General features: G+C 43.6%; 1 protein-coding gene across 9 annotated transcripts in view; it reads left to right on the plus strand.

Moving 5' to 3' along the window:
• The window catches only part of AKAP13 (A-kinase anchoring protein 13), a 322,456-nt gene that overhangs the window by 199,587 nt on the left and 96,852 nt on the right, over positions 1–26,017 (plus strand). For 7 of the 9 annotated variants that reach the window (XM_044231511.1, XM_044231512.1, XM_044231515.1 and 4 more), the window contains exon 9: positions 21,956–22,031. In XM_044231511.1, the coding sequence (XP_044087446.1) occupies positions 21,956–22,031 (76 nt within the window). Of the gene's footprint in view, positions 1–4,808; positions 5,374–21,955; positions 22,032–26,017 lie in introns of those variants that run through there. The other 2 variants (XM_044231519.1, XM_044231520.1) reach the window with 1 other exon arrangement.

A 26,017-nucleotide genomic window follows, 5' to 3' on the forward strand; every position in this document is an offset into this window, starting at 1 on the left:
GAGAGGCAGCAGAAGGAGAGGGGAAGCAGGCTCCCTGCTGAGCGAAGAGCCCAACTCGAGGCTGGGTCCCCAGACCCTGAGATCATGACCTGAGTCGAAGGCAGAGGCTTTAATCCACTGAGCCACGCAGGCGCCCCTCTTTCCTCAAATTTTAACTTACGTTTTTTCAAGGATAGTTTCTCTTTCTTTAACTATGGGGGATTGCTCAGGGCAAAATAAGATGCATAGTGAAAGGAAAGAGGATTTACAGAGATGAGGGTTAAGGGAGGCTCACGTTGTTAGCTGTCCGACCTGACACCACTGGCTGCAGCTCAGAGGGCCCCCCTTGCTCGGCCGCCACGTGGGCGCGAACCTTCGAGCTCCTGAGGAGGAGTGGAGGAGACGGCAGGTGGACGCCTGGCAAACAGCAGGTACTCAGGACACATTGTTACGAATCACTGTTGCCCCAGAAGAAGCTGTCCTGTCACTCCTTTTCCACCTGCAGTTCTTCTGCCGTCTCTCTCTCTCTTCCCTCTCCTTTCATGTCACCAGGCTGGTGGCAGTTTTAGTAAAAGTCAACAATTGTGGACTTGTTCCTGCTGAGACCTGTCTCCCCAGAGGAGCAAAAATTTTGTGAATAGACATTTTTAAAGCTTTGTGACTATTTTTCTTATATTCTTCCATCTTAGTTTCTTTTTGCCATTGTTAACTGGGGGCAGAGAATCTGCTGCCACCGGCTGCATGGTCTTCGGGTCTCTTCCTGCGAAGGCACTAAGGGCTTCGGGAGGGGGCGCTGCTCTGCTGCCACCCTCGCCGGGTGAACTGGAACTGCTGGGGGCTGCCCGCCGGCCTCCCTCTTCTCCGAGGCCTCTTCACCTTCATGGACTCCCCAGATCTGTTGGAGAGAAACCTGGGGGATGAGGACAGGAGGCCTCCCTCTCCTGGACCAGTGGTGCTCCTACACCTCAGTTGAAATTAAAAAGGAAATCCCAGAGGGAAATAGTGCTTTTGCAGCATTGCTAGAAATTTCCTTCTCGCTCGTCCCATCAGCTGTCATACGTGAAGGACTCTGTTCTTCCAAGCAGGCAAGAATTGCCCAAATGGAGGAGAAGTGTTTTATCTGTGTTCTAATAAATTTTGCCACCAACAAACGGGCAATTCTGGGTGACTCACTGTTTTGAAGTAACAAAATCACAGATCAATGAAAATTAACTGTGGTAGACCTTTCCTTCCTTCTGATTACACGTGAAAAGTGGAGGGGGAGAGCATAGTGATGCAAGAACCACTGTATGTTCTCCGCAGCCGATTTTGAGAGAATTTCTCAATTCCTTTTTCTTTCTCCTCTGCATCTGCCCACATCCTCTGAGCTGTATGGCAGCTGATGATTTCTTAGTCTCAGGCTCACTGTATCCAATCAAGAGGGAGCTTCCTATCGTACTCATCCCCTGTCATTTTTCAGTTCTGGAAACCCGGGTCTGGAGAGGCTGAGTCGCCATCCCACATTGCTCAGGGAGGCAGCAGCACACCGAGGAAGAGAAAGAACCCTTGATTTTCACCCTGGTACCTTGTGTTCCTGCAGGGACCGAACTGACTATTGGGAGGGATCGGTTAGCCGTGCCCAGGCTCATGCAGATGCTGTGTGTTCACTTGGGGGTTATAGGAAAAATACTTAGTAGAAGTAGACTCCTCCCCTCTCCCCCTTCCCTGCACCTCCCCTCGGTGCTTACTGGCTTTCGGTGTTCTGTTTGGGTCGTTAGCATCCCCACTAGGTGGTGTCCTAATTCAGAATTTTGACTGTGGGGCCTTGAGACTGGGCTCTGCTCTACCTAAGTGAAAGCAGCTGAAGAGACCTGACCCATAAGAATTACTTAAATAATTTGGATAAGGTGTTAGATCTTGTAATTAAGTAAATGAAGGGAAAATTTAATCTGTGAACAGAAATGCTGTAATTGAATTAGAATGCATAAAATATTCTGGAATATTTTAGAACTTTTGTTGGTCCTGTGGGTTGCTTCTCTTGAAGAATTTGGGACTCCTCTTGTGGATCGAGAGTGGGATGGAGGACACAGAAGGGAGATACGATTAATCTTGTAAATAACTACTGTGGTGGTAAGAGGCTGGAAATAAGTATATTTTACTATAAATTCCCAAAATTTAAGAGAAGGGAGGATTTTCTCAAAACAAAAATTCATAGCTCTCAGCTCTGGTTTAGATATAAAATGATTGGTTGCTGTGTTTGAAACTCCTAACAGAATAACTGTTCAGTGATTCCAGATGTTTTTGATAAAAACTTGGAATTGTCACAGCAGCAGCCAAAGCACAGGACTGCGGATTCTGTCTTCTGTGGAAAGTGCTGAGCGGATCCAGAGGAGAAAGCAGAACAGTCGGGGCGCCCCCTTCCCTCTCCACCACAAGTATTTGTTCCCTATCCAGAGTGTTCATCCTAGAAGAAGAAACAAAATATAGAAGGACAGTTCTAAATCTTTGTAGTAGGTTTCTGTGTGCAGAAGGAGGAGGAAACCTAGATTTCCAGCCTTTGGCACAAAGTCAGCAGATCGCCAGAAATAAAAAGGTTAGTTAGGTCTCAAAACATTTCAGGCAATTGCATTATTTTGAAGCCAGTTTCTTTTTAATTCCATAACGTCTTGAGGACAGAGACCTTGTTATTTGTTTGCCTTCTCTGCAAGGCAGAGAATATCTGTTAAAGCAATAGAGATTGTGTGCATTTAAGTCAGTAAGCACTTAGACGGGATCGGGAGTCGGAAGCCTCTCTGGTGACTGAGCATCTCTGGTCCCCTGAGAGATGCCTGGGAACCTTGCAAGCAGGAAACATTTGCTTCTAATTAAAACAGAAGGGAGTGGAGGAGGAATAAACCATGTGGAGGACAGAGGGGAGCTGGCCTTGTATTCATATGGAGGGTGGGGTTCTGAATTACAGCTTGATGAAAGTTCATACAGAAGAGGTGATAAAACTAGCCATTTCCCCATATCCTAAAGCCTGATGGGTCTTCCCATTTGTGCTGTGGACCACAGAGTCTCAAAGTATTTGTAAGGTCCTGGCCAGGTTCCCACCCTTTTAGTAAGTCTGAGCAACAACTTTATTTACAACTTTTTAATCTCTGTCTAATCATCCTGTTTCTACTGTTTTCCATGCTCACTCTAGTGAAAAGCAACATCTGTTTCACTGTTAGTGTTGGTAACATCACAGAGCCAGGGCTCACGGGGTGGGGAGGGCATGTGGGGAGGGGGAGGCCGTCCACCTGCCTTGGATGACACAGGGGTAGGGATCGGGGCTCCATGTTGGGCACAGCTAGGGCCGCGGTGTAGTGGTAGGTGAGGAAAGATCTTGCTTTCTCATAGGGTTTGCTGCCCTTCCCTCCTTTGGCTGGTTAGCAACATGAACGCCTGGCCTGAGGAAATGGTGACTCATCAGACCTTCTCCACCCCTTTCATAAAACCCTGAAAAACCTTGCTACCACCTCTGTTTGCAGTACTCTGTTTTGAACTATTTGAAATCTCTTTTCTTCCTCTCCCTTGTGGTATCTGAAGCCCCTCACTCACACTCTTCAGGTCTGGCTGAGGACTCCCCTAGCCTCTTGAGGAAAATATTGGCAGCCTAACGCTCCTGAAGGATAAGATCTTATTCTTTGCTTTCTCTACTCTTTTCCCCCCTTTTTGCTTCCCTCAGTTCCTTCTTTTCCCCCTCCCAGATCACTTACCAACCAAGCTGAGAGGGTATCTGAAGTAAGGATGAATTCTGGAGTAGGCTGCCCGGAGGCTGTGGCGCAGGGTAGGACTGCGGGGGAGGGCGTCTCAGCAACAATGAAGTGACAGAGCCAGGCAAAGGCTCAACCAGTGCTGTGAAAGCCCTGAAGGGGGAAGTGGTCCCAGCCTAGGTGACCCTCCTCGCTCAAAGTATTGACACATAGACCCATTCATTCTACTCCTTTTTTCTTGAATTGTCTTTAAAGCCCTTCTGTCACTCATTTTCTGCCCCGCCGACCCTCTGCCCCCCACCCTACCCCCCCAAAAAAGGCAAAAAGAATGAACCATTCTTGAAAGATTTTTAAACCATATCAGGCACTTTTGTAGCCACTTCTGGATTCTAGAGACATAGCCCTGAAATACTTGGCTAACATTTTTCTCATATTAAATCATGGGTTTGCATTTGGCAGGGAGCTGCGTGTGCGCCTCGGGTCGTTTCCATTTTCTATACTTCGTGGAATAGATAAGTATGTTGTACTTGCTCGTGGTGTTTAGGATGGCATCCTCCCCCTTTTATTATCGCGCTGCTCGGACATCAAAGCGTTCGAGTTGCATCTTGCAATGCCTGACAGAGCCTTTTTCATAGGGGACAGTGTGAGGAGGAGGAGGAGGAGGAGGAGGAGGAGGAGGAAGTGGGTTGGAAAAGGAAGCCTTGTTTTTCTCTTCTCCGTCTGTGGATGAATCATGTTCCCACTGCAATTAGGTTTTCAAACCTCCAAGGCTGCTGGTGCGGAGCTGAAAGGGCAAGTAGTGACGCTCCTGAGGGTGAGGGAGAAGGGGGGCTGGGGTAGGGAAGGGCCAGCGCCCGAGGAGGGAGGAGGGAGGAGGGCAGGAGGAGTGGTCTTTCTTTTTGCCTTTCCTCTGCTGTCAGTAGAGATTTTCAGCTGAAATCAGAACCAAGCCCCGCTGTCTGGTGAGCAAGAGGCCGACTCCAAGGACTTTGAACAGAATCTCCAAGCTTCTACTGGGTTTTGGTTTGGGTGTTTTTTCTGTAAAGGAAAAAACTTACCTTCCTTCTTCCTTCTCTCTCCTCTCTCTCTCCCTTTTTCTTTTTGTAAGCAGGAACAGAATTTAATGAGAGAATGAGAATGTTTTCATGCCATCCCTTTGAAATAGAGTTGTTTTGCCTTTTTCTCTCTTTTGCTTTTCCTGACAAAGTGCAGACTGGATTTTTATTGCCTGCTTTGGGTTTTTCCCCCACGTGCGTCGGCCATTATGCGTAGCCGGTTCATTCTTAATTTTTCTACTGGAGTTGTCGCCAGTGATGGAAACGCTGCACGCTTCTCTTTCACTTGGGATCTGCATAAAGTAGAACATCAGGAGGCACTTACTGTTTATGTTATGAATTACAAATTTATCACCCCGGTGCTCTGAAGTCGCCAGAAAGTCTTCCATCCGTTCAAGGAATTGGATTCCACTTGGTTTCTTTTTAATCAGTTTTGGACCCTTTGAGGGTTTTATAGAGAGAGGAGTTTGGAAGGCACAGATCTCCAGCTCAGCGTGCGGCATTTGGAACTCTGGACTTGAGGCAGTGCGGTTGGAACAAAAATGTATGAGCGGCACAAGAGGCGCTACAGCCTGTGTGACATCTCCAAGGTGGACAGGACAGTGGATGTGGTGTTGCTGAAGGTAAGGGGCCACACCTCCCAGAGCCCACAGCTCCCAAGCGCCTTTACCTCTTCGCATCCGGTGACTGAGTGCCTGGCTGCCCTGTCCGGCGAGGAGGGCTGAGAGGGTGTGTGAAGAGTCAGGAACAGAGGGGCGAGGCTGATGATTCTAAGGTTCTCGAAAGAGTATCTGAACCGAGACTGTGGAGGGGGGGGCTTAACAGTCAGTCTTAAGCTGCACTTAAACGGTCGAGACATCATTTTGTTTGCTTTAACATGCGTTCTTCAGCTCGGGAACTCTTAAACTCGTACTCCCGAAGATCACAGCGGGAGAAATTCGTTTTCAGAGTTGCTCTTTCCTAAGATGCCTCTGTCTGTCCCCCTGTTATCCCCGCCCCCTCACCCTCCCCTGCTCCAGCCCCACCTGTCTGGGCATCGCTCTCTTTTCCTGCCTTTTCTCTGAATCTTTCCTCTCTCTTGTCTTCTCCTGTCTCTTGTAACTGTGCAGGGGCAGGAAGGACACTTTTTCCCTTTGGAGGGGTCTCCAGCCTGTTGTTAAAGCTGCACAGTGGTGCTCCCACCTTGGTTTGACTGCTTTTCGTGGCCTCTGTTGGTAGCTGTATTTGTTTTCTCGGCGTCGGTGATGTCGGTGTCTAAGCAGGATGGGGGTGGAGACTCCGAACAGCTAATTGCTCACAGAGGGCGTCCTTGGATCTAAAATTAGTAAGGACTCTTCCAGCCATAAGATGGGAGTCTGGGAATGTTGGACGACTCCAGGAACACTTTTTGGAAGTTTAGCCGTTTTCTGGCAAAGGCAGGGGAAATTGGAAGTCGACCAAGTGCTTCACAGATGCCAAAGAACCTCAGTACCTGAACTTGGGAAAGTTTAAAGCTGGTGGGGCGTAGGCGGAGGGGTAGCGTGTCGCCCTGGTCAAGGAGATTTTGGAACTGTGTTATCGATTTATCAATTCAGTTTATTACTTGAGACTTCCTACACTTTTTCCCTTGTCCACTGAGGCCCAGAAATGGGTCTAGAAGGCTAGTCACAGAAACCAGTGACATACACCGTGGATGAGGCGCCAGGTAGGAGTCCTGACTTATGACAGAGTGGTGTCCCTGGCCTTCCTGATGACAGCCATGTGCTTGTCCGACTTGCCAGGCTTAAGCTGAGAGCAGTTTGGGACCTGGCATTTTGAACATGTTCCAAGGTGTAATCAATTTTAGTTCCTCCGAAACGTGATTACCTCTATGGAAACACAGTGGTGTTTTAAAAATTTTGTCCTCATAGAAATATTATTTAGGAGAGCTCAGTTTTTAGGACCTTTATACGCTTGACTCTTGATGATCTTAAATTTTACTTGTCTGAGGAAAGAGAAAGAAGCGATAAAAGGAGGGAGGGCAGAACATCCCAGTCTGGGTGTCACAGGGAGTATCACATATTTAAAATAATGCTAAAATGCACAGCACCCTGCCCTGTAGCCGGGAAGGAAAGCCTTTACGAGTGGAGCTAAATCAGCGTGGGCTTACTGGCCCCAGAGACGCTGTTTTACAGTTCAACAAAACACTTCCACGGGCGTTATTTCATGTGAGACTTTCTGCTCGGGCAGCAGCTGTTCTGTCCACACACCTGCCCCCACACATGCTCGCGTGAAGAGCCCAAGTCTTCCCCTGATCTCTTGAGCCAAGTGAGAAGTATGAAGTACTTGACTGACGAAGCTGTGATTTTCTTTTTTTTCCCACAAGCCCACAACTAATGAAGGATAATTAGTTTTTTAGGTGAATTTGCTTGTATTCTTTTTTTTTTTCGGTACCATGCTGCCAACTGTATAATGAAGGCTTTTTAGTAGAGAAAACTTCACTTCTCAGAAAATGGGCATTCGTTACAAATGGAGTCCTGAAAATAGTGTGTTTGAAATAAGATAACTAAGTTTCGTGTTAATTTTTTTGCTTTAGAGAAGAAGGTGACATTCTTGAGAGCCGTACATTAAAACGTTGTTAGTGGCGCGTTCGATGACAGTGATGGCGCCGAATCCTCGTCTTGCTCAAAGACAGACAGTAAACAGAGAAATTAAAAAGTAGGGATTATTGTAAGTTACTTGACAGGAATAAACAACGGGCTATATAGGAAATAACCAGAAGGCCTGTTTTAGATAAAAGGTGTTTCTGAGGTGTTGCCGTTTAAACAGCTGATCTCCAAAGGATAGAAGGATGCCCGCGCTGCCAAAGGAAAGTGTTCTGGCGAGAAGGAACAGTAAATGCAGGACCCTGAGGTCCTCAGGAAGCAGTGGCCGGGCCACCGTGACGGGGGCACACGGAGCAGGCGGGGGAGCAGTATCCAAAGAGTCCTAAGTGGGAGAGAAAAGCAGGGCCTTGACAGCCACGAGGACTTGGCGTTGTTCGGATATGTTACTTCTCAAATTACGTTTTGAAGAGATCCTTCTGGTCGTGTGGGAATGAGCTAGGCCGCCATTATGGCAGCCCGAGGCACGGTAACTTGGTTTTGTGGTCCGAAGTGGGAAGAGGTGGATGGATATGAGATCCAGGCTTTTCATGTTTACATTCCTAGTGTTTGTCCCATTTTACAAACAGACGGGGATAGTCAGTAATTTTCTGAAGGTCTCACAGCTCATGTGGAACAGGTAATAGGATGCAAACCCAGCTCTGATTGTTTTCGGACTTCATGCGTTTTCTTGCTATCGTAGACCTCCTTCAGTCAGCAGTGCACATGAATATGAATGTGTGAATCAGTTTTCATTTAAATACATATGTGTTTCTTTTCTATGTTATTTATTTATTTATTTATAAGTAGGCTCCATCACGGGGCTTGAACTCACGGCACTGAGATCGAGTCAGACGCTTAACTGACCAAGCCACTCAGGCGCCTCTAGACTTCCCTAGTGGAAATAGTCTTAGAAACTCTTGTCGATTGCTTCTTTCCCAGGGCAGGAATTCCTTCCATAACACATAGGGCAGATTTGTGACCTCATATAAATTTATTTTGGTGCACAATTTTTTGCAGATTTTTTTCCATAATTCTTTTTTTTTAATCATTCAGAAGTATTCTCCAGTGATCTTTAACTTTGAACTTCGGTATCATTAATCCGTGTTTTTAAGAAACCTCTCATATTTGGGTACATATGCCACTCTCTTCTCAAGTGGTCATGTATGTGTTCTCACTCTACTTTTGTCTGTAGAAATTTGCTCTTTTATACAAATGAGTTCATAATTTTTTCATTTCTTCACTATTTCTAAGTACTGAAAACAATATTCCTAATCTGTATTAAATGCTCAAGAAGTTCTGTTAATTGAATGAATTACTCTTTTAGGACTTCTAAGTAAGGATTCCCACGCATCATGGTACGTAGGCTGTAGTTCATGTACTGGAAGGTTGGCGTAAGAACACAGAGATGGAGAAGGACAGAAAACACAAAATTTAGACTGTGGGCCCGCTGCTGTGGGATTCCACATTTACGACGCGGGCCTTCCATCGGCATCCCAGAAATTCACTGCAGAGGGACGCCTGGGTGGCGCAGTTGGTTGGACGACTGCCTTCGGCTCAGGGCGTGATCCTGGAGTCCCGGGATCGAGTCCCGCATCGGGCTCCCAGCTCCATGGGGAGTCTGCTTCGCTCTCTGACCTTCTCCTCGCTCATGCTCTCTCTCACTGTCTCTCTCTCTCAAATAAATAAATAAAATCTTAAAAAAAAAAAAAAAAAAAGAAATTCACTGCAGATTAGCGACACCATTCTCCTCCCAGTTATATAGCCATGCTTGTTTTGGCTCATGCTGCAACCCGATCTTTTCCCTTGGTCAGTGCTGTAGAGTTTGCTTCACGGTAGCTCTCCTGCATCAAGGCCTTCCCTTAAGATTTCCCTAAAGCTGCATACATTTTCGGTCTGTGTCCTCAGATCAGCTCTTGCTTCCCATCATCGGCCTCCCAACAACCCTGAAATTTTACCTCCTTTCTGAATTCTTTGCTGAATAATAAGGCATAAGTTAACAGTATTCCTTGGTCACTTACGCCTCCAGCCCCCGGCCCAGTACACGCACACTCTTCGCTCTTCCTCACTATATGACATTCCCTTGACCACCCCTCTCTGTATAACTTCTTGCTCCTATGATAAGGGTTTGGTTACTACGAATCACGTGCTCAAAATGGGAAATGGAAGAATTTTATTCTTGGCAGGAACCCACTGATACCAACATGCCTGTTTTTGTCAACATCCTTTGAAAAGCTAGTAGGGAACTCACAAGCTGGTGAATGATAGAAGTTTTCACCTAACGTAGCTCAGTAGCTAAACTCACGGTGAGTATTCCCGAGACGCATGTTAACACAAGAGGACACTACCTATCTGAAACTTTGTGCAAAACTAGCATACCAGAAAGAATGGCATCAGAATCGAGGATTGATTGCTGATGTAAACTGATTTTAGTCCAAGGCCCATTTCTGTTTTTACTAATTTTATAACTTTAGGTACCTGGAAAAATATTGCCTACTAGTAATAATATGATTTTTCACATTATTGATGGTTTATTGAGAACATACTTTATAGCTAGTGATCAAAAGTGTCTGGTGAATCCTTAAAAGATTTGCAACCATGTTTTGTGCGCACTGAATGAAAATATTTACAGAGGACAGCCCCATCCCTGTCCATGATGTTTGGGCAGGACACATGACCTCATTAGCTAAACTCAGAGGAGTAATTTGTCTTTAAGTCTAGTGTCATTTTCCCGAGAAATACTCCATCCTTCCTAAGTTTGCTTTCTCTAAGACAGTTCGACCTTGTGTTAAACGAAAGATGCAAGGAGATGCAGGACTGAGGACAACCGCGCACGTCTGCCCAGTTGCAGTCCGATTCCCTGAAAAGACTAGACTCAAGTATTGGCTTCTCTGTCCGGATGGTGGGTTTTTTGCTTCCTTTCGTTCAGCTTGTAACTCTGGCTGGATCTCCTGAGACAGTTGCAGAGGAAGTAAATATGAGCAATGGCTGGGACGGCTGGGTGTAACCCTGAGCTTGTATTATTAGGATGTTCAGATATAAACAGTAGGAGAAACACTGCCAAAAACAAAAGGCAGTTCCCTCTCTGCTGGAAATATGTACAGCTCTATTTTCAGACTGATGGGAACACAATGTGGGTGTAGTTCAGATGCTCACAAGGAGTCCCAGGCTTCGTGGCAGGAATGAAGAATTACCTGGACGGCCCTGGCCTTTCTTCTGACCTTCCATTGCCCCATGTTCCATGTGCCTTGTAGTCCCCCCAGATTTTGGATGTTGAGTACCCGTGATGTCCGTGATTTAGGGATCCTGGAGATAGTGTGGACAAAAGACTAAGTTTGGTTTCTAGCTAAAGAATCATAAATGGGGTCAGAGCCAGAGAGTTTTTTGGTAACCTCCCTCCCAAATACATGGATATGTAATAGCAGAGTGTCTACCTTCCTCTCTCTTCCTCACTTCCAGCCACTTGATAAACAAAATTTCTTCCCTCTCATACCCATCCAGTCTGTTTCCAGTCCTGCGTCTTGCTCATACTGGCTCAAAGATTCCATGGGGCAAAATCTGGAGAGAGGGGCTCATAATCATCTTCATTGGTCTCTTTAAAACTCAAATTATTAACGTCTCGACCCTGTTGTTTCTTCCTTTTCTGTCTCCTAATTCTGCTAAGAATCAGAGTCTGGCCAAGCTTAGTCTCAGAGTCGGAGTGTTGATAGTACAGAGAACCAGCTTATCCGCTCGCGGAAAAATCTCGGTCTTAGAGGTCACCTTTTGGAAAAGAGACTAATGGGCAAACAGGTGTGTTACCATGTTTGTACTTCGGACTTGGCGTTCTATCTGGCCTATAGGAAGCACTCTGAATGTTTCCACTGTAGCCACATAGTTCAGTCTTTAAGTTGTCTCTCAGTATGAGTGAGAAAGACACAGTTGTTGAAGAACAGCACCAAGACAAGGGCCGACTTATCTGTGATATCAGATTCTGAAACAGGGCAGAAGGACGGGGGAGATATTTTGTAACCCAGTTTATATCTCTTAAGCAGTTTATTTATATGGTAAGAACGATATGTTCACGCAAGAAGACATTATGCTTGGTGTTGCTGTCACTGTCTACAGGATGTGGTAGAAAATACTGATACGTGTTTTGATATTCTTTCTGCACTTGGTACACATGGCACTGGCCTCTGGTTAATGGCATTGACCATGATTGGTAGCATCAACAGATGATGGACATTTGGGGTGTTTCCACCTTTTATCTCTTGCGAACAGCACTACCGTGGACGTTGGTGTACAAATATCCGTTTGAGTCCCGCTGTCGGTTCTTTTCAGCATATACCCAGAAGTGGGATTGCTGGATCGGCCGCGTCGGACATTCCCACCAGCGGTGCACAGGGTTCCAACTTCTCTGTGCCCTCGCCAACACTGTTACTTCCTCGGTGGTTTTTTGGAGGTGGGGAGGTGATCGTAGCCACCCTAACGGCTGTGATACAGCGTCTCGTTGTGGTTTTGACTTATGCACATTTCCCTAAAGCACACTCACTTTTGCACTGGTTATGTTTGTAAGAGGCCAGAGGCAGGAGCTTTCCAGGCTGCCTCATGTCGCCCTCTTTGAAAGACATCAGAACACCTGAGACTCTGCGTGGGTGAACAGAGTGCGACTCTGTTCGAGAGTATGACTCTTGTCATACTCTTCCCCATGGGATTTCCTGTCTGTTACATGGTGGATTTTGACCGCTTTTTCTTACTTCTGTGGATTCTACCATGTGTGCTAGCATACGGATCAGCTGCTGCTTCTGTCTGCAGAGGACGCCTCCCCAGCCCAGCTGCACGCCGCTGCTAGACTAGTCCAGTTTCAGTCCCCGCTGGTCTGTGTCCTGATGCCCCATACTCCCTTCCTCCCCACTACCCCACTTTATCGGTACGCTTCTAGCGTTAACTTCCTGGCCTAATACTGCTCTCGCTCCCTTGCTTCTGTAATTGGGGGAAGGGTCCACCCTTGCTCCGGAATAAAGCCTAGATTCACTGTAGCCATACCCTCCACTCTTCTTTCTGGGAACTTTTGGTCTTTTTGTGCTCCTCAGAGACATCTAAGGAAAGGGTCTGTCATCGGGGATCCAAGGGTATGCTCCAGAACCACTGACTGGACACATACTCGTGTTTCTCGTAAGGGTTCCATGGCTTCTCTCAGATTCTTAGAAGGAGCCTGGGCCATGTAAGGCTATGAACTCCAGCTCTGAAGTGCCCTAACTGATGGCTCATCCCTTTTTTCCACGTGGCTGGAATTCCCTGCCTCCCCCCTGTCTCCAGAGCATCCTGCCCACCCCATAGACCATCAGCCTTGCTAAGCTTTTCTCAACTATCTGAACCAGAGATGATGATTATTTTTTTCTTCTTTAAATTCTAGGAGCTTCCTTACTTCTTTAGGTTTCCAGTACTCATACACCTGTTGTATTTCCGTGACTACTCAGTGTTTCCCAGGCTGTGGTCCACGGTTGGTTGAGTCGTGCCACAGGGTTATTTACCTCTGTCATCCTGGGGTACGGGAGGCAAATGGAACCCATGGCATTTCTCATTCAGAAGCGTTCCCCACACTTGTGAACTGTGAGACCCACCCTGCCAGCTGTAGTCAGGGTCCCATCTTCCTCATCTGTCTGTTGCTGTGCCTTCGCACTGTTTCTTACGTAAGGCGGGTGCCCCCAAAATGGTGCGTGGCAGCTGTGTGGATGGATGTGTGTGTAGCTAACCGCCAGAGAGCTTCAGGAAGCCTTCTTATGCTACATTTCCCCATCCTTGCCTGCTGAAAAAGTCTTGATTTACCTGAAACTTGAACATTTTTCAATATAGGTTTTACTTTTAAATGTTTGTAAATGAGGCCTAATTCGGAAGAAGGAACCAGCTGACAGCGGCATTGTGGCCAGATTTGCTTAAGCGCCTTGTGTCCATAGAGATGGTGAGCCTCCTCGGCACATCGCTGTTCATTAGCTGTCGGTGACCGAAGGAGGCATCTGGACAGACAGCCCAAAACAAACAGAAGACATTTCTCTCAGTGGCAGCATTCTGATATTCAGAAACTTGGCACCCAGAGTTCCATATATTTGTTTCATTTTCATATTTTATTTTCTAAATATTCTTGTCCGAGGTAAACTGGGACTCTGTTTTCTAAGTAATTGCCTCCAGAGATCTGAATTATATTTCGCCAGACTGTTTCAGTTTAGTATTGTTATTAAAGCTTGTTTAAACAATTGTTGAATTCCAAGACAAAGGAAAAAGTCAGAAGAGGCACTTGTGGGGCTGAGGAGAAAACGCCCTTGCTGTTTCTGAGTGTGTCCTGACTGGCCCAGTTCCTCCACGTCGGCTACCTCTGGTGGGTTGGTTTGTTTATCGATCTGGTAACTGGAGGCAGAGTGATAACCCTGACGGCTCTCAGTCCTAACTTTTCATTCTCTGTAAAGTCACTGCAGATGATGAATTCAAAGATTAATCACTAAGCATCCACCGTAAAATCCATGCTCGTTACTCGGTTGGGAAACCCACGGAATTAAGATGTGCTTCCCTGCTCAAAAAGCTCACCCTTCAGAGCAGACGCCGTCACAGTGCAGTTAGTACGCGGGGATACTGTCCGCGAATCTAGCCTCACGGGGTGTGTGTGGGCTCCTCTCCGAAATGGCATCTGCCTCCTCCTGGGGCAGGAGAGAGACCCGGTCCAGCTGACGGTATTTTATAAACTTCAGTACTGTGAATCTAGAGATATCAAGAGGTGTTTACAGTTTTAATTCTGATCTTACCTGTTCTGTTAAATAAAACGTGCTCTTTCCAAAGTCACGAGAAACGTCACAGTTGCCCAGTCCAGTAACTTCTAGCTTTCATCTCCTTTGACGTCTCTGCAGCAGTTGGCACCTTGGACCTACCCTTTCTTCTCAGCCCTCTGCTTCCTTAGCTTCTATGAAACTAGCTCCCTGAATTCTTCTGCTTCTACAAGGGTGTGGCAGTCTCTGACTTCCCACTCTCCGAGTTGTGCAATCCCTTGCCTGCAGCCGAAGCAGAGAGTCCTTAACTCTGGCCCCAGGTCTCTCTGTGTCATTTGTGACTTGGCCAGAAATACGCGCAGCCTTTACAACGTGGTTACTGCTCATGGCGCTCCACTCATTGTCCTTTCTATTAATGACGGCCCCCGCTGTCTCAGGCAGCACACATCTCAGTGTGTGCAAGGCCCACAGGCACCAACCACTTCCACATCTCGCTCACATAAACTGGGAATCCTTGCAGGACACTTTCTTGAGTACTTCTGCTTTTAAGGCTTCACAGAATGATTTGATATATAGGAGATATTTAATACTTTTTTTTATTATTAAATAAGGAGAGAGGCAGACCTAAGGGTGATGCACATTCCATCTTCGTACTGCCTTCCTTTCCTAGAAAGTAACCAACAGATTAAAGTATATTTTCCATTTAAAAAATACATACTCCCAGGGCGCCTGGGAGGCTCATTCAGTTAAGCGTCTGCCTTCTGTTTGGGTCATGATCCCAGGGCCCTGGGATTGATTAAGCCTGGCATCCTGCTTCCCTGCTCAGCTGGGAGTCTGCTTCCCCCCCAACCCCACCATCCCCACTCATATGCTCTCTTGTGCTCTCTCTCAAATAAATAGATAAATAAAATCTTTAAATAAACACACACACTCCCGGGAGATACCACTTCACACCTCCTAGGTTGGCTACAATCAGACAGATAAACAGACCAGAACAATTACAAGGGTTGGCACAGATAGGGAAAGATAAAACACCAGTACGTTGCTGGTATGGACGTCAAAAGGTGCAGGCCCTTTGGAGAGGTCTGGCGGTTCCTCAGAATGTTAAACGTTAAGGTATCACATGACCCAGCAGTTTCACTCCTAGGTGTAAACCCAGGAGCAGTGAAAACACACCCAAACAAAAAGTCGTACATGGATTTTCATAGCAAGCATTATTCCATACTGCTAGAAAGTGAAAACAACCCAAGTGTCCATCAACTGAAGAATAAATAAACCAACAGAATGTGGGTATCCCCACACAGCGGAGGATGATTCGGTGGTAAAAGAATGAAGGACTGATACGTGCTATGACATGGGGAAACCTTGAAAACCCTTTGTGAAGGAAAAGCAGCCAGTCGCCAGAGACCCATAATGTGTGGTTCCGTTTCAGTGAAGTGTCTGGAGTAGGCGAATCCACAGACCCAGAAAGTGGACTCAGGATTGTCCCGAACTGGGAGGTAGAGGTGGGGTGGGTGCAAGACTAGCAGGTACGGTATCTTCTTGACGGGATGAAGTGTTCTCAACTCAGACATTGGTTACCGGTTATGGGACTCTGTGAAGATCCTAAGCCATTGAATCATATGCTTTAGGTGGGTGAGTTTTAAGAGTATATGAATCACATCCCAGGAAAGATGTTAAAATGCCAAATTAAACACACATGCGTGTGCTCTGGCACGTGCACAGGCACACACACACATTCAGTGTGCCGTGGTGTCCTGGTTTTGATCCCGGAACAGAAAAGAACATTAGTGGAAAGAGAAACGAAATCCAAATCCAGTCTAGAATTTAGTTAATGGTAATGTACCGATGTCAGTTTCCTACTATTGACGAATGTTCCAGGGTTATGTAAGACGTTCCTCTTAGAGACACTGGGGAGGAAGGGGCTTATAAGAACTATGCACTATCTTTGTAACTTTCCTGCCAGCCTAAAGCTATGATGAAATAGAAGATTTCCCAAATTAAATTTAAAAAACAAAAAGTAATTTGTAAAGAAAAATTTGGGAAACTACCGAAAAGTTAAAGTAGATATTGTTTCTTTACGTTTATTCAAGCATAATCATTCAATGAATAACTGAATCAGATTGAGGTTTTTCACCACATAGGTGTGATTCTGTCAAGAGACTTTTGCCTTCCACTGTGTTGAAATGTTTTAATACTATTTAATATATACTAACTGTCAAAACTGCGATAGGTACGAGGTTTTACCCCACTTGAAGGTTCCCAAGTTAGCCTGACAGTTTCTGGGGTGCTAGCTGAAGTCACAGGGCTCCTGGGTCCAGGGACAAATGAGTTTATTGCTTATTGCACAAAAAAGCACCGTGGGTATCGCTTCCTTGTTGGTTCCTCTTGCTTCCCAAGTGCCCCAAGGGCAGCACAGAGCAGCGCAGGAGGGCGCTGTGTCACAGTCGAGAAACCCCACCCTTAGGAAACCTCAGTTTTTATAATGGGCAGCGAGCCTGCCTGATCTTTGCCCTTGACTGAGACATTATCTTTATTATGCGAGACAGTAAACAAACCTACCCTTTGCTTTGGAAAGAAACAGTATCTCTCTTTTTCAAGGCTGTTTGATACACAGACGTTTTGGAAAAGATAGTTTAGAACAGAAGGACAATCAGCGCCTTTGCTCACAAGACCTGGGGAAGATAAGAGAGACCCACGAAGACTCTTCTTCCACCATTAATATGTTCTCTCCACTGTTATTCAGAAATGAGTGTATTCAGTTAAAGAGATTTGATTTAGGGGCACCTGGGTGGCCGTGTTGGTTAAGCCTCCAGCTCCTGATTTCTGCTCAGGTCATGATCTCAGGGTTGTGAGATCGAGCCCTATGTCAGGCTCCACTCAGTGTGGAGTCTGCTTGAGATTCTCTCTCTCCGTCTCCCTCTCCCCTACCACCACTCGTACTCTCTCTCTCCCTCAAATAAATTAGTCTTTTAAAAAAGATTTGATCTTAATTTCATTTTTATGTGTTAATTTTGATAAATATTTTAATATTTAATTTTTATTTAAACAATACATTGTTGTAGTTACATACGGTTAATGTATTAGTCACATTATGTATTTATCTATATATATTATACATTTTGCAAATTTTTTAACTTTTTCTAATATACAGATGCCTAAAATGAAATGAAAGGTATAATCAGTTAGTCCCTTACATATTGAAGGCCAAGAATGTTCAGTTTACTCTTTGGCTGTGGAATTGAGAAGGCAATGAAAAATATCCTGAGATAAAGAATTTTTGCAAAGATTCCTAAATTTTAATGAAACTAGAGGATTGTAATGTTAAGGTGTTTGGTAGTTACAAAAACTAAAAACATATATATTGCACTTATATTTAAGGGATTTTTTCAGTTCTGTTGGAATATAATTTATATACAGTAAAGTCAACTTAAGTTCACAATTTGATGAGTTTTGACAAATGTTTAAGTTATGTATAATAATATCAAGAAGTTATGTATAATAACTTCTGCAGTCGTGGTAGGAATATTGCCGTCACTCCCCAAATTCCCTCCTGTCCCCTTGCAGTCATTCTGTTCCTCCAGTTGAATCACTAATAAACTTCTCACGCTATTTTTGCCTTTTCTAAAATTCTGTATGGAACCATGTCCTAGGCAATGTTTTTTGTCTGGCTTTTTTTTTCTATTAACATCATGTTCTTGAGACTCAATCATGCTGTTTGTATCAGTGGTTCATTCCTTCTTATTGTGAGTCTGTTGCATTGTATGAATGTACCACTATTTGTTTATCCATGTACCTGTTGATAGCAAATTGGGTTGTTTCTAGTTAGGGGCTCAGCCGCTCTGAGAATCCCAGTAGAATTCTTTGTGCAAAGATACGTTTTGTTTTTCTTGGGTGAATGAATACCCATCAGTGGGATTGTTGTGTTGTATTAAATGTCTGTTAGTGACATTATAAGAACTTGCTAACCTGTTGTCTAAAGTGGCTGTACTGTTTCACATTCTTCTGGTAACGTATCAGTGCTCAGTTTCTTCACGTCTTTGTCAACACTTGGTATTATCAGTCTTTAATTTTAACCACTCTGATAATGGACCATTACTCTTTTTGGTTTCAGTTTGCTCTTTCCTAATGATTTATGATGTTGGGTACCTTTTCTGTGTTCTTCGCCAATCATATATATTCTTTGTTAAAATAATTTCTCAAGTCTTTTGCCCATTTTAAAACATGTTGTTTGTCTTATTATGGCATTTTAAGAGATTTTTCATGGTCATTTATAATTTAATATGTGCTTTAATAATTTATATTTTAATATAGTTTCTATTACTAGTCCTTTAGCAGATAGAGCCTGTATAAATATTTTCTCCTAGTCTATGGTTTGCCTTTTTATCTTCCTAACAATGCCTTTGAGGAGCAAAAACATTTAATTTTGATGCGGTCAATTTTTTCAGGTTTTCATGTGTGCTAAGAAATCTTTGCCTGACCCAAGATCACAAAAATATTCCCCTCCTCTAGAATTGTAGTTTTAATATTTAGGCATATTTTTAGTTCATTTTTATAGCTGATACAAGATTTGAGGGAGACTTACAAATATTGAGGTTTTTTTTTTTTTTTCTGCCAAACCTTTTTTTTTTGTTTGCATGTGGATATTGCTTGTTGCAGGATTATTTGTTCAGAAGAATGTTCTTTTCCTGGTTGGAATAACACTTGGCATCTGTGTCAGATATCAGTAGGCCGTATCTGTGAAGGTCTGTTTGTAGATTGTCTCTTACTCCGTTGAGTAAGAGAGTTGTCTTTGTGCCCGTACCACACTGGCTTGAGGACTGTACCTTTTGTAATAAATCTTAGAATCAAGTAGTGATCGTTTGGGGGAGAATTCACAACTTCACAGGACTAAATTTTCTGATGTATAAACACGAGGTCTCTATTTAAGCATGCTTTAATTTTCCTTATCAGTGTTTTCTGATTTTTAGAATACAAGTCTTGCTCAGATTTTCTTAATGATTTTATATTCATTGATGCTATTGTAAATGGTATTACTTTTGTTTTTAATTTTTTAAATTGTTCACTGCTAACATATAGAACTAGTGCTGCTTTTTAATATATTGACTTTGTATCTTGTAGCTTTGCTAAGCCGATTTATTCCAGCAGCAGTTTTGTAGATTCCTGAGGATTTTCTATGTAGTCAGTCATCCTGTCTATGAATAAAGGAAGTCTTACTTCTTCCTTTCCAGACCCCTGTGCATTTTATTTCTTTTTCTGCTTTACTGAATTGGCTAGAAACTCCTATTCAGTGTGGAATAAAGGTGATGAGTATGGACATTCTTGCCTTGGTCTTGATCTCAGAGTGAAAGCATTTGGTCTCTCTTAAGTATAATGCTAACTGTGGGTGTTTTGTGTGTGTGTTGTTTTTTCTTTTTAATAGATACCCTTTATCAGGCTGAGGAATTTCGTTTCTGTTTCCACTGTTCTATGAGTTTTATCATGAATAAATGTTTACTTTTGCCCAACACTTTCCTACATTTCTTGATAATCATTAATTTGTGGCATTTTTGATCTGTTAATAAATTGATTTTTCAACATTCCTGGAATGAACTTGGTCTTGACAACTTGATCTCTTTTCTGTGTGCTAGATTCAGTATCTTAATTTTCATTCAGGATTTTGCAGCTGAGTTTCTGAGGGATTTTGATTTATATTTTTCTTATAATGTCTGTCTAGGTTTGGTGTCCAGGGGATGCTGGACTCATACACATGAGCTGTGTGTTATTCCTTCCTTTTCTATTTTGTGTAAGAGTTTGTGTAGAATTGGTATTATTTCTTCCTTAAATGTTTGGTGGCATTCATCCCTGACCCCTGACGCCTTCTGGGCCTGTAGATTTCCTTATAGGAAGGTTTGGGTTATTTATTTATTTATTTATTTATTTGACAGAGAGATTACAAGCAGATGGAGAGGCAGGCAGAGAAGGAGATAGAGGGAAGCAGGCTCCCTGCTGAGCAGAGAGCCCGATGTGGGACTCGATCCCAGGACCCCGAGATCATGACCTAAGCCGAAGGCAGCGGCTTAACCCACTGAGCCACCCAGGCGCCCTTATAGGAAGATTTTTAACTGAATTCAATGTCTCTAATAGAATAAGGGTATTCAGGTTATCTTCTTGAGCAAATTTCGGTAGTTTGCAGTTGCCGTGAAATGTTTCCATTTAATCTAACTTGTTGAATCTGTTACAGTGATGTTCATAATATCCCTTTGTTATCCTTCCAATGTCTGTAGGATCTGTAATGATGACTTCTTTTCATTCCTTATGCTTGCAGTTTTTAACTTTCATTCTTGTCAGTCTGGGTAGATTTTACTGATATCATTAATCTAGTCAGGGAATCAGCTTTTGGTTTCATCAATTTTCTTTTAATTTTTTTTTAATATTTTATTTATTTGTCAGGGACGGGGGGGGGCAGGCAGAGGGAGAAGCAGGCTCCCCGCTGAGCAGGGAGCCCGACATGGGACTTGATCCCAGGGCCCTAGGATGGTGACCTGAGCGGAAGGCAGACGCTAAACCGACTGATTTTATTTTTCTGTTTTCTATTTCATTGGCATCTGTTCTTTGTTTTCTTTATCCTATTTGCTTTGGGTTAGTCTGCCTTTGCTAGTTTCTTAAGGTAGAAACTTAGATCATTGATTTGAGACCTCTCTTTTCTAATATAGGCATTTAATGTTATAAATTTTGCTCTAAACACTGTTTTAGCTTTGTCTCACAAATTTTTATATGTTATGTTTGAATTTTTGAGTTTGAGATATTTTCTGATATTTAACTAATTACACAATGATTCCTAAAGATTTCTTCTTTGATTCATGGATTTTTAAGTTTTTGTGTGTTTTTTTGTTTTGTTTTGCTTTTTAAATGTTTGTGGTTTTTCCAGGTAACTTCTTATTTTGGTTTCTGATTGTGATACTGTTGTGGTCAGACTGCATATGTAGTATGATTTTAATCCTCAAATTTGATACTTCTTTTATGCCACAGAATATGGTTTGCTTTGGTGAACATTCCATGACTATTTGAAAAGAATGTGTATTCTGCCATTGTTGGGTGAATTGCTCTGTATGTGTTGGGTAGATCAAAGTGCTTGCTGATATTTTTCAAGTTTTCTGTATCCTTACTGATTCTGTGTCTAGTTTTATCATTTATGGGGAGAGGACTTTTGAAATCTTTCATCATAATTTAAAAAATTATATTCTTTTAAATTTAATGATAGTTGATGGTTATGATGTTAGATGACTGAGAGCTATAAAGGCTAAATTAAAAAAATATTTTAGGGGAATGTTTTCTTCTTAATATGCGATAGATTCCCATAGACTTGTTTTCCATTGCCAGTTCTGTCTCTTACTACCTCAGCAACACTGCTGAGCTTATTCTTTGGATACGGGTAATACAAACTTCTTGTAGCTGTTGTGGGGATTAACTTAATAATACATAGAATTCTCTACTGTCTGATCTCCAGTGGACAGTAACTCTTGAATACATAGAAATTATTTTTGTATTTTTTTAACTTGCAAGTAAAGATATCAAATATGTATTTTAATCTTTGATGCATTGCATTTGTTAATTTCGTTTTCTTTTTTTTAATTTCACCCTTGGCCTGCACCAGGTTTTCTCTTGGTTTATCTTTTTCTTGTTGCTTTTATTGGAGCCTTAATTGAGCATTGCATGCCTTGATTGTGTTGTGAAAAGGATTTCTTTCTTGTCCTAATTTTGCTCACTTTACAATAAAGTATTAAAAAGGTAAGAGTGTTGGTACAACAGATACACTTGCAGCAGCTGTAAAATCACCCCACATTACTGCGTTCTCTGAAAGTCGATGTGTTTTTCTTTTCTTTCAGATAAATCGAGAAAGCTGGTGTACGATAAAGCCGTGCCCCGATACAGCACCTCTGTTAGCCCCCACACAGAGCCCAGGTGAGCAGTGGTCTTCCAACTTCCAGGTGCTTGAATAACTGTGACTTAAATCTCCATTTTTTACACTGCAGTCCCCGTCTGATTACAGACCTCTTTTGGAGTACTGTCCTTCTTTACTGTGCCATGCAGTAAATCAGAAGAGAGGGGTATGTGTGATTTGGGTTTGTAGACATTTTGTCTCAACTGAGAATATGTAGTGTCCTAGAATTAACCTAAATTTCGTATAAGTAGTGAATCTTCACATGTGGCTTTCTGACTCATCACTTCTGTGAAGGCATCTGTGCTGTGCACATACATAGGATCGTGGTTTCTCAGTCTGATAAAACTATAAATATTTATTGAGAACTGATCCTGTGGCTCTCCATTTTGGCTGCACGTCGAAGTTATCTGGGGAGATTTAGAAATACACTGCTGCCTGGATCCTGCTCGCAGAAGTTGTGATTTAATGGGGCCTAGGGTGTGAGCTAGACCTCAGAATCTTTGAAAGCTCCTCTGGTGACTCCACTGCATAGCCAGGATTGAGAACCCTAAACTTTGGAAGCATTGTCCCCATTGAGCCTTTCCTTAAACACCCCTGAGGTGTTAGTAACAGCAGGTGAGGGTCAGCTGCTAAGACCTGGCTTCTTAATGGCTTGTTAATGACATAGCGTATGACTTGTGGGTAGTTAAGATGCCCATCTTTTTCCCCAGATTTAGCCACTAATTCACAGTGATGTAAGGAAAGTTCCCTAATGTCTGTGCACTCTGTTGTGTGCCATCTCTCAAGAGTTATTAGCTCTCAGTGGGGCGTGTTGCCTGAATGACACGGTGCGTAACTGTAAGTCTCTGGGCCTGTTGTGAGTGCTGGTAATTTGTACCCTGGGCTCTTGAGTCGCCTTGAGTCAGCAACACCTCTGTTTACCTTTATAGGTTTTACTGACCTGCTTTAAAATTTATTGAAGCCTCAGTGACTGGTAGTTGTGGATGTCCTGCGGTAGTTTAAATCGAAAGACAAACTTTCCAAATCCTGTATCTCCCAAGAGCTTTCCTACTGATTGTCAACTCTTCGACTTTATTCCAAAGGTAGTGTTAGAGACAGAAATGAAAGGTGTTCTTCCCTAGTTTTGTCTCACATGGAGGATATTATGCTATAGTTGTGTTTAGGGTCCCGATATGTTGTAAGATTGACCCTGATCATGGATTTAGCTGACACTTACACCCTGCCCAGCCCCCTAGAATCTTCTCCTTAAAAGTGTACTACTGGGGCACCTGGGTGGCTTACTGGGTTAAAGCCTCTGCCTTCAGCTTGGGTCATGATCCCAGGGTCCTAGGATCGAGCCCCGCATCGGGCTTTCTGCTCAGCGGGGAGTCTGCTTCCTCCTCTCTCTCTTTCTCTCTTTCTCTCTCTCTCCCTCTCTCTCCCTGCCTCTCTGTCTACTTGTAGATCTCTGTCTGTCAGATAAATGAATAAAATCTTTAAAAAAAAAAGTGTACTACTTACTGTATCTTGGCTCCTTGAGCTAGCTGTTCAGGGTCTTTTCTGAAAGTACAGTGACGCCCAACCATGCAAGCAGTAACACTAAGTTTCTCCTCGTGCTGGAGTTCAATTTACTCATTTAAAGAAATGAATTTTGAACCCCTGAGCATTTTCCCCAGGACATCCTCTTGGATTTTGTTGACAATGTCCGATCCATACTCCAGCCCCAAGCATAACTACTTTGGTGTTTTTAGAGTGGGTCTTTTTAACTCTCTGTGTAACAGCATCCAAGATCTGGATTTTGCTTTGGTGCTTCAGACCTGAGTTTTTGATTTTAGCAAATTTTTTGGTGAGTTCTAAGCCCTTTGGATCTTGGAGGTTTCATTTATGTCACGAGCACAGCTCAGGAGAGCAATAGTGTGAAACCAAGGAGGATAACGTGTTTTAAAATCACTTTGGATATTCCTCCGTTATGGATAACTACAGATTTATTTATTTAAGTACAAATAAATACCAGTGCATTATGAGTAGCATGGTTCAGCAAATCCCAGTGGGCGCTGGTGGTGGTTTTTCCTGTCTTTCATGGCCTGCTATAATTTGTTTGTATATATATAATTTTAGACCCAAATGACTAGACAGCATCTAAAAAATGACACGTTTTCCTAGCTTTTAAAGAAGTTAATGTCTCAGGACACAAAAGTTTATAGGTAGGTTTATATACGAGTCATAAAACAGGACTGACCCATGTCAAGGTAATGTCCTTATCAGATACCTGCACAGCGTAGGTTAATAACAAAGGCTTGCCTTCATTAGGTGTGTTTGTCACACACCTGATGTGGGCAAGGGGCAGGGCTCTGGTTACCGTTTTCATAAATTCTTTCTAACAGTCTCTACAGCTATTTTAGGGAGGTCCTGATCATCCCATTTCACTGGTGTGGAAATGAAGGCTTAGGGGTTAAATGACTTGTTGCCTGGGATCCTTCTGCTAAGTCAGCTGAGGGAGATTTAAGCCAAACAGGACCGACTCTAAAAGCAGTCAGTGCTCAGTGTTCTTGCTTCTACCTGCATCTGTTGCTCCCCCTTATTCTTAAGGAAGAGGGCCGGTAGGAAGGCCTGTGACACACGGAATTAACTCTGCCTTTTGTGGGGTTTCACGATGGCTTAGGATCTTTTTCTCCCCCCTTGTTCCCTGTTTTTCTCCCCCCACTGCTGGCCTCCAGCTCGACAGTTAGGATTGTATCACACAGCGGAGTCATCCTCCAGCTTGATTTGCTGACCCAGATTTATTTTCTGGGTGAGCTCTTCCTACCAGGGCTGAATCTGGATCTTCCCTGTGAATTTTCCATTAGAACGTCTTGAATTGGTTTGTTTTCCAGTCTGGACTTGGGACGTGGTCTGTTTGCGGGCCAGCTGGAGACCAGCAGCCCAGCGTAGTGCTGCGACAGCCCTTTCTTTTCTTGGCCAGCCCCGTTTTCCCCTCAGCCATGAAATGGAGTTTTTGATTTTTCCAAGTAGGGAAAGGGGGAGAAGTAGAAAGGTCACACACACCAACTCCACCTAAGTGAGTACATACTCTCCGAAATTGGTGGCGGGAGGGGTAGTCCAGAATACCCATGATTTCCGTCTCTTAAAGGCAGGGCTATTCCCATTGAATGAAACACTCAGAAATAGTTTGAACCAACCAAGACTGAAATAGACTAGGGTTTTTTCTTTTTTTCCTTTAATGAAACATTTTCAGATTAATCTGTGGGCCCCGCCTTGCTCCCGGTGGCATCCTTTGTGTACTTCTATGTTGGAACTGTCTCTTCATATGTCTGCTTCTATTACAAGATTGTGAATTACCCCACACACATACTCAGACTAAATATCTCTTTTTATTTGGACAATCCCCAATACCTAGTCAAATACTAACTGCCAGAGGAAGTAATTTTATGGTCAAGTAATTCATGACCTGTATACCAGCACGGTGTTCTTTGATCCTTCCTCTAAGAGTCCCAGCTAATCCAGGGCAAAAAATTTATTAATGATCTATAATTAGCTAATTCAGATAAGAGAAACTTTCTTTTCTCATCCTGCAGTGTGCATGCACATGTGCGCCCTCTCTCTCTCTCTCTCTCTCTCACACACACACACACACACGTACAATTCTTGTCCAAACATAGACCCTGAGAATTTAGGGAGACATTGGGGGTTGTCTAATCTCCACTTCCATTCTGTGTATGCATCTTTTCTGAAACCTCTTGACAAAGTTGTTCAGCCTTTGCTCCACCCCTTCTGGTGAAGTGACGGGTTACTTTCTGGAACTCCCAACCCATTGCCCAGAAGCCTACTTCTAGCAAAGCTCCGTGGCTTCCACACAGCAGGCTTTTTGTTCCTCCTCTGGAACAGCACACAGCAAATCTGCAGCTGCCCTTGGACACATTTTCAAGCTCCTGTGCAAGCCAAGTGGTTCTCGAGTGTTTCCACCGTTGTGACCTCATCACCATGCATGCATTTCTGTTTATCAGTGTTTGACTTTAAATGTTACCTA

The sequence above is a fragment of the Neovison vison genome, chromosome 13, assembly GCF_020171115.1.
Source record: "Neovison vison isolate M4711 chromosome 13, ASM_NN_V1, whole genome shotgun sequence".
Lineage (NCBI taxonomy): Eukaryota > Metazoa > Chordata > Mammalia > Carnivora > Mustelidae > Neogale > Neogale vison.